The sequence below is a fragment of the Pinus tabuliformis genome, chromosome 5_1, assembly GCF_031772625.1.
Source record: "Pinus tabuliformis cultivar Carrire ecotype Pingquan chromosome 5_1, CPIR1, whole genome shotgun sequence".
Taxonomy (NCBI): domain Eukaryota; kingdom Viridiplantae; phylum Streptophyta; class Pinopsida; order Pinales; family Pinaceae; genus Pinus; species Pinus tabuliformis.
Window position 1 is genome coordinate 723,053,983 of NC_142305.1, and position 8,025 is coordinate 723,062,007.

The 8,025-nt window shown below is 32.1% G+C and overlaps 1 protein-coding gene across 1 annotated transcript; it reads left to right on the forward strand.

Annotated features, from left to right (window-relative positions):
- The first annotated feature begins 1,795 nt into the window (after positions 1-1,795).
- Positions 1,796-2,449, forward strand: LOC149166954 (toll/interleukin-1 receptor-like protein). The gene is made up of 2 exons (XM_089430311.1): positions 1,796-2,277; positions 2,350-2,449. Exons 1-2 carry the CDS (start codon positions 1,796-1,798, stop codon positions 2,447-2,449), a joined length of 582 nt encoding a protein of 193 aa, XP_089286437.1.
- The last annotated feature ends 5,576 nt before the right edge of the window (positions 2,450-8,025 follow it).

The following is an 8,025-nucleotide window of genomic DNA, read 5'->3' on the forward strand; positions in this document are numbered from 1 at the left end:
GATGATGAGGATTCAGAACTTGGTAAGGAATTTTAATCATATACATTTCCAACATATATACAGAGAACATAATTGACAATAGACCTCCTATCTAAAAGAGGTATTTCGAAGGAAACAAGTAAAACAAATTTCTCAGTCTTCAAGTAGGGTATCATGGTAAATGCAAGTAACATCAACTACTCTTAGGAGACATTTTAACACAAACTCGATTTTGATGGAAGTTTTGTATCTTTAGATAGTGAAAGTGTTGATTTATGAAATGTAATGCTTATAAGCTAAATTTTGATGTTAAGAAAGACACTTTTTGTAGAACAGGAAAATATAAATGTATGGGCATAAGAATGATAGGAGAAGCATGAAAGGATAATATAATGAACGAAATCTAAATTATGTATTATCCTTATATTTTAATACAAAGATAGTGTTTTTTTTCTTTCTAAAAAAAAGTAGTGTCAAAATAAATGAAACAGTAAAAAAACACATATTAAAACACAATCGATGGAGACCCTGAAAAGTACTCCAACTATGTTACTACTTATATACCTTTAGCAAAAGTGCCTCCATTGCTCCTCTCATGAAGCACACCTTTGTTGTCAGCCTTCATCGCCCTAAATCCCATCAGTTGTTGTCAGCCTCCATTGCTCCACTTCATGAAGAACCCATCAACAATGTAAAGACAAACTCCTAATCCTTTACCTTTACCTTTTTTACTAGCACCTCGTATTGAAAATTTTAAGACAAAATATTTCTTTTGTCTTAAAAATTGTCTTAAAAGCCCCCTCCGTGTAGTACTTTCGAATGCAACAAAAGACAAGTGGTCTCTAATCATATCAATAGAGATCGAAGATGAATTGATGTCCACGAAATCTTGCCAGGAAAAGTTATTGCATTCATCAAAATCAACTACCCCCACAATACGAAGAGCCCAACAAATAGTTGTCTTTATATAAGATAACATGAATGGTAAGTGAAATAGCAACCTCGGTATAGGTGCACGACAATAGTAGCATGCAAGTTGGCGGACTTATGGCGCACTATCAGAGTCACTTTTGCAGTTGTTAGATAATATTGTCTTAAATTGATATGCTTTTGTCTTAATTGTTAATTGTCTTAAATATAAAGTTTTCCCTTAAAATAATTTTGTCTTAAACTGGGTTTCTCTTCAAATATTTTGGTATCAAATTGTTTGTCTTAAATATTAAGATTGTTTTAAAATATTTTTGTTTTAAATTGTTTTTGTCTTAAACATAAAGTTGTCTTAAAATATTTTTGTGTCAAACCATTTTTGTCTTAAACTGTTTTTCTCTTAAATATAAAATTTGGTTTTAAAATATATGTCTCAAACGGTTTTTGTCTTAAATTTTATATTTAAGACCATTTAATTGATATTAAATTTTAATATAAAATAATTAAAATAAAAAAATGGTTTTTAAGTTAAAAAAAAAAATGTGGTATTTGGTGTAGTAGTGCGTCGATCTTCAAATCTACTGTTTCCGGTCTGTTGATTTGAGCAGAGTGGGGGAGGAGGCCAATATCCGAGGAAGAAATTGCACTTAAGTGAGGATTCAAACCGGCAAGACCTGCTCAAAACTTCCTGGAAATTTCATCGTCAGTTTCATGAGTTTCCCTCGCACTTCCTTGATCCTTCGACTCGCCTGCCGCTCTCTCCTCCTCAAATTAACTGACGTGGAAGATGGAACCCCCCTGATACGAAAGGACCTCCAGCCCACCACTTCTCAACCAATCGATTCATCTCGAATAGCTAACCAGGGAATTGATCTATGTTTCCTCTTCAATGGCAGCGCGAACGCGGAGAGCCTGGAGATATGATGTATTTCTGTGCTTCAGAGGGTCAGATGTCAGGAAAGGCTTCGTAGATCATCTGTACGCAGCCCTCACAGCGAGCAACGAAATCCATGTTTTCTACGATGCACATAAATTGAAAAAGGGTGAGAATATGAACCCATCTATAAAGGCCGCTATTCAGTCCAGCCGAATCAAGATTCCTATATTCTCCCCAGATTTTGCAACCTCTGTATGGTGCCTGAACGAAGTGTCGCTTATTGCGAGCCAGGAGCAGGGAACGGTTATCCCTCTATTTTACAAAGTGACTCCTTCGCAAGTGCGTCACCCAGAACGATCTGGCAGCCCATTTGCTCAGGCATTCCAACATCATCGCAGTAGGGGAATTCACAGTCCAAAAGAAATTGAAATAAGGAAAACTGCTCTGTTGAAAGTGTGTAATGTTTCAGGCTGGACACTCAACGACACAAACGGGTGGGTTCACTAAATGAGATTTAGCTTGTATTTGTTTCCTTTGGTATTTGTTTAATTGATTGCTGTTTTCAGAATTGGTAAACTGTCTGTTCGATTGCTGTTTAAGAAATGGAAAGCAGCTATGTTACAGGCTGGACACTTGACGATAGACATGGTGGGTCGATTAACTTAGTGTTGTGCTTTCTCTATTTGGTTGTTTGATCCATCCACGCTTTCCAAACTGTGTGCAGATATGAAGCGGCATTAGTTAAGCGTGTGGTTGAGGACGTGGTCAACATTGCAAACTAAGGTGGCGGAATGATTGATAACCAGCAATTGTGACTGAAGGTGCACAAAAAAGGCGGTTATAAAGTGGAGAGAGAAAAAAAGTATGGGAGAGACTAATGGTGTGAGATTATCTAAATAATTGTTTTGTATTAATCGATGTTACCTACCGTCTAGCTAAAGCCTAGGTTCCCAGAGGAGAGGAATCTTATTGGCTTTCTCATTAATCAGTTGATGCTAATGCCTAGGTTGCGAGAGGACAAAGGAATCCTATTGGCTTTAATCAGTTGATGCTAATTCCTAGGTTCCGAGAGGAGAAAGGAATCCTATTGGCTTTCCCATTAAGATCCCTGCTTATCAAAAGCAACTTTCGTTTTAATGTTCTTTTTAGTCATGAAAAGAAGTATGGTTGATTTATGTTTCCATGTTGTTTTAGTTATTTCCTTTTTCTCTACGCCAATCTTGGAATCCAAAAAGGAATCTAGGGCAGAAAAAGTGAAATGTGTTTTCAAATAAGAAATAATTGAATAAGGAAACTCCCGGTTGCCCAAGAAGGAGGTTAAAATCAAGTTTTTCGCTTGTGATTTTTAAGCTTGAACTTGTTTATGCTTACATTGTTTGAATTACACCATCAAGCAGTGCTTTTAGTTTGATTTTTCGAAGGTTCCTTGAACTACCAAGGAGTTTACAAAGACATACAAGAAATTGTTCCACTAATTAGAATTAGCAAATGAGATAGTGACAAATGGTATAGATATGAATGATTCAAATAGGATTAATGGTTATTTATTGAATGTATTTAATGGATGTGGATGATTGGGGAGCAATACCATACAACGTGTATTCATATTGGAGATATCTATTGAGGAAAAAATGATATGATATATTAAGCATATAATAGGGGGTAAGGGGTTTATTTATTGGTAGGTATAAAAAATGGAGCTCAAAGTTAATGAAAAAATATAAATGGGTGTAAAAAATATTAATGAAAAAATGGATACTTACAATATCTAGTGAAAGGAGAAGTTTTTTAAATCGGGAAGGAGACATTGAATTTGTATTGTTAGGGGGTTAAATAATGTGATTTTTAGAGGTATTTTCCAATATGTACTCAAATTAAGGGTATTGTTTAGTATGCCATGAACCCACTTGCTATGTTAGAAGTTCATTGAGTAAAGCCTCCGTGATGTGGACACATGCTTCTATAAGAGTAAACACCTTACACTTTATCAAGTAATTGTATTTATGGGACAGTGAAAACGGTGAAAAATATGTAAACAATAATGATGTGAAAAGAGATGGATGCATGTCTATTCTAGAGTGCAAACATTTGACATAAATAGATATAATTTGTATTCTAACCACTATAAAAGAGAGGAAACACATTACGGAAAAGAGGCAGATGCATGTCTATTGCATAGTGCAAACATTTAACATAAATAGAAATAATTTGTATTCTAATTACTATAAAATTAAGGTAACAATGATGCATTCTAAATATACTTAGAAGAAATATTTCTAAATATGTATGAATGAAGATACCTATTGCTAGAGCATTCATGATAGAGGTGTGTTTATGCATTAACTTTTTATTATTTCATAATGATTTGGATGGATGAAGAAAATATTGCAACATATATAATAAGGTCTATGGATGATCTATGAGCATAACAAGACTTTCTACATTTTTTGTTTTGCTAACATTTTATGTTGGAAAATTGTAATATAAATTTGGGATAAATTAATGAAAAATGAATGGAAATAAAAATACCTCTTAAGGGATGTTTTACTAAATATTATTAATGGTAATTATAACATATTTTTCACCTTAAAAATTAGTACTATTTAAAAAATAATAAATATTAGGATTATAACTTAGAGTATGAACAAGCATTCTCTTCCAGCAATGATATGGTGCAAATGTAATGTGCCAAGAAAATATACTTCAAAGTGTTTAAAGATGAATCTTGATATGGTGTTCTATGGCCTTTACCATTACTAACTTTTTGAAAACCAAAATTGAGAGAATATAAATGTGAATATGTTTCCTTTCAGTTATTGTTTAATGTATATATTTGACATTGGTTGCATTGATGTTAAAATCCTTTTGTAGCTTAATGGAGGAGGAAGTACCTCTAGATGAGTAGCTTAATGGAGGAGGAAGTACCTCTAGATGAGGGAACAAAATAAATTAGATAATTGAATGAAAAATACTAAAATTAGTTTTTTAAAGAATTCAAACCAATTATGACATAGAAGGAAAAAATACCAACATAAATTAGAGATTTTTTTGGAATTTTAAGGGTTATGAATCATAGGAATATGGAAATGTTAATGAAAATAAACATGGGGAAGCTACTACATAGGAAAAAAAGATTCAATAAGAAGTAACAATATTAAGAAAAGTTGATATGAAATGAAAAGAGGAAAATTGTGAAAGCCTACAATTTAGATAGGAAGTCCAAATAGACTAAATATAAATATAGGTGTTGCTTCTACTGAATAATGATATCTTTTTTTCTATGTCTATGATATCATGTCAAGACATAAGGGAAAGTGTATGAAGTTTTTGAACCTATGGGAAATGTTGTGATGTAGATTCCAAAATATTAATGAATACAAGCTTGTATAAATTTGCAATAGAAAATTGGCTTAGACAATATAAAATGAATGATGGAATTATTGACTAGTGCATTTGATAAATGTCGGTAAATAATTTCAATGAAGAGGTGTGGAAAAAATTCCAATGGACTTGTTAGATGAGAAATGATGGAAAATTTTTGAAATGGAGGAAGGCCTCTTCTTGCTTCCTTCGCAAAACATAGGAATGTTCCTAGATCCTTTTGTACATTTCAACTGTAAATACTAGGGATATGTGAAGATGTTTCAAGCATGAAACTCTACTTCATTTAATGAAAGTTTGAACCTTATCATTCATTGGTACAAAGTCCAATGAGCAAGAGTAACTTGTAGAGAAAGGTGTAGTTATGATTGGAAGTAAAGCTTAACTTATGAATTAAGGTTGCATGTTGCAAGTTAAAAAAATAAATTGTAAGGGGATATAAACTTATATTTTTCACCTTTATTTAAACTTTGTTTACCATGGAAACTAAAAAAAATTAACAAACCTAGCATGCAAACTTGGTAATCTAAGGAGTACTTCATCCATTAGATGAAGAGAACCACACATGGGATCAGGTTTATAAAATAGAATGGTTAGGTGTGGCTTTTGATGTATCTTCTATTAGGAACTAAGTTAAATGAAAAAATCATATGATTTCCATCCACATAATTATTAAAACCTATGGAATTTGAACTCATGACCTTTCATGGACATTTTAATTACCTTTCCAAATAGTTAGACAGTCAACCCAAAGACTACTAATTTAATTGTCAACCTGGAATTTGTAAGGGAACATACAAATTGTGATTCATCATATATATTAGTACATTCGTGTATGAGTCTGAAGTTGTAGTAAATAAATGATTGTCGGAATTCAACATATAAATATTTTTTTACAAATCATAGAGTAATCTACATCACACCTTTAATATAATCCAAACTTGTAGGAATTGAAAGGAACATTGTCTAATCTATGTTGCGGGAAAGAAAATCACTCTTGCAGGAAAATAGATCAAAACAACATCTAAAGATGAGTTTCTCGAGTATTAAAATGATCTTGGTTTCTATCACTAAAATGTAGTTGCATATACATTGAAAAACAATAAATCATAAACCATTAATTCACACTTTCTTGTAAAAAAATAAAATCATAAACCAAATGCTTGATAAAATAACTAATCCAAAATGCTTAGTAAAACAAAGTTATTATGATTCTAGAAATAGAGTAATTTTTAATACTACAACATAGTTCCACTAATAGGAATCACAACAACAACCTCAATTCAATAAATTTTGTAAATCCTTCACGAAATTCATTAGAGAGTAAACAAAGATAACATTAACGCGTGAGTTATAGCAATAAGCCTACATTTAAGAGTTGCAACAATGTAATTATTGGAGTTGTAGAAATTAGTAATTTGGAGTTGCAATAATATGAGGCACTGGTTAGGAAAACAACAGAATGTGAATGCTTAACAAACCATTACTCAAATTGGAGTAGAAAGGAAATTAAGTTGCAAGAACTATGGAAAGTATAATAACTTATTGTTATCTTGTTATCTTAGTTTCTCGATTATCATTGTTGTTATCGAGCTTAAGGAGAGAAAAGGGTTTTATGCAAGATGTATTCTATTTTAATAAATCAAACGGGTAGATGGAAAGACATGAGAGAGAAAATGTTGATCTTTTACATGGATTATCTAAAAAAATGACAAAAAATAGGTGGTGGTGGATGAGTCATCCTATTTTCTTGGTTATCCACTTTCCCCTTTCATTTTGTGCCCTTGAAACCTTTTGTTGACTACCTGATTTGTCAAAAAATAACAATTAGATGGTTGATTATTATGATGGTAAAACAATTGTAGAATTGTAGCACTATCACTAGAATTACAACAAAAAGGAAAATGGGGAGTTATAACAACACATCATTGGCAAGGGTAGTACAAGTTTCCATAGGGATATCAAGGGAAACATGAGTTGCAGCAACAATAAGCACAACACCAAAGTCGCCACAACAATGATAATGATTCAAAGTTGTAGTTTTTTGCAATTGCATCCCATAAATACCAGAAAAGTGAAGAGTTACAACAAAAATGAAGAATTGCGATGACTATTGTTACATCTCAGAGTTGCAACAACTATACTTTACCTGAGAAGAAATACTTGGAAAACTTATAAGGAGTTGAATCCACTGTTGAAATGTCTGTACTAAGTAGTTCTTGGGCAGTCTTGTGTCTTGTATACCACTGTTAGTACAGAAAGGAAAAAAATTCCAAAAAAAATGCATAAGACTATGCATTAAAATGGCACATAAAAGGACATTCATACATTCACTAAAAACGTATCGATATGGATGGAAAAGGTAATAATAAAGGATGGAAAGTGGGTAAATGGTGGATGAAAAGGTATTTGACGAGTGTTAAAAATATGCTAATCTAGGCACTCATCAACCTTGCTATCCAAAGTCAAAGTATTGCCAATTAAATCTCTTGTTGATAAGTATGATATATGCATAAAAAAATTACTAAAGTCATATTCTCATATGGAACTATCAAAGATGTCAAGGGACTAGTGATCATAAGCATTGAAAGCATGAATAGATAAGAATTATTAAACTCTAAAAAAATTATTTGACATGAAAATTATCATCAATGAATGATCTTTATTTGGGAAAATGTTTAGACTAAGGTTCATTTAATCTAGATTTACGTAAAATTCTTCTATTGTTGAAAATCCCTTTTTTCTATTTTTTAAACAATCATGATATACTCTCATATTCTTTTTACTCAAGTTAAGTCAAACATATGTAACATTTTCTAAGACAATAAAAAGGTAGCTATTTCCCCTAACCATCACTCCCT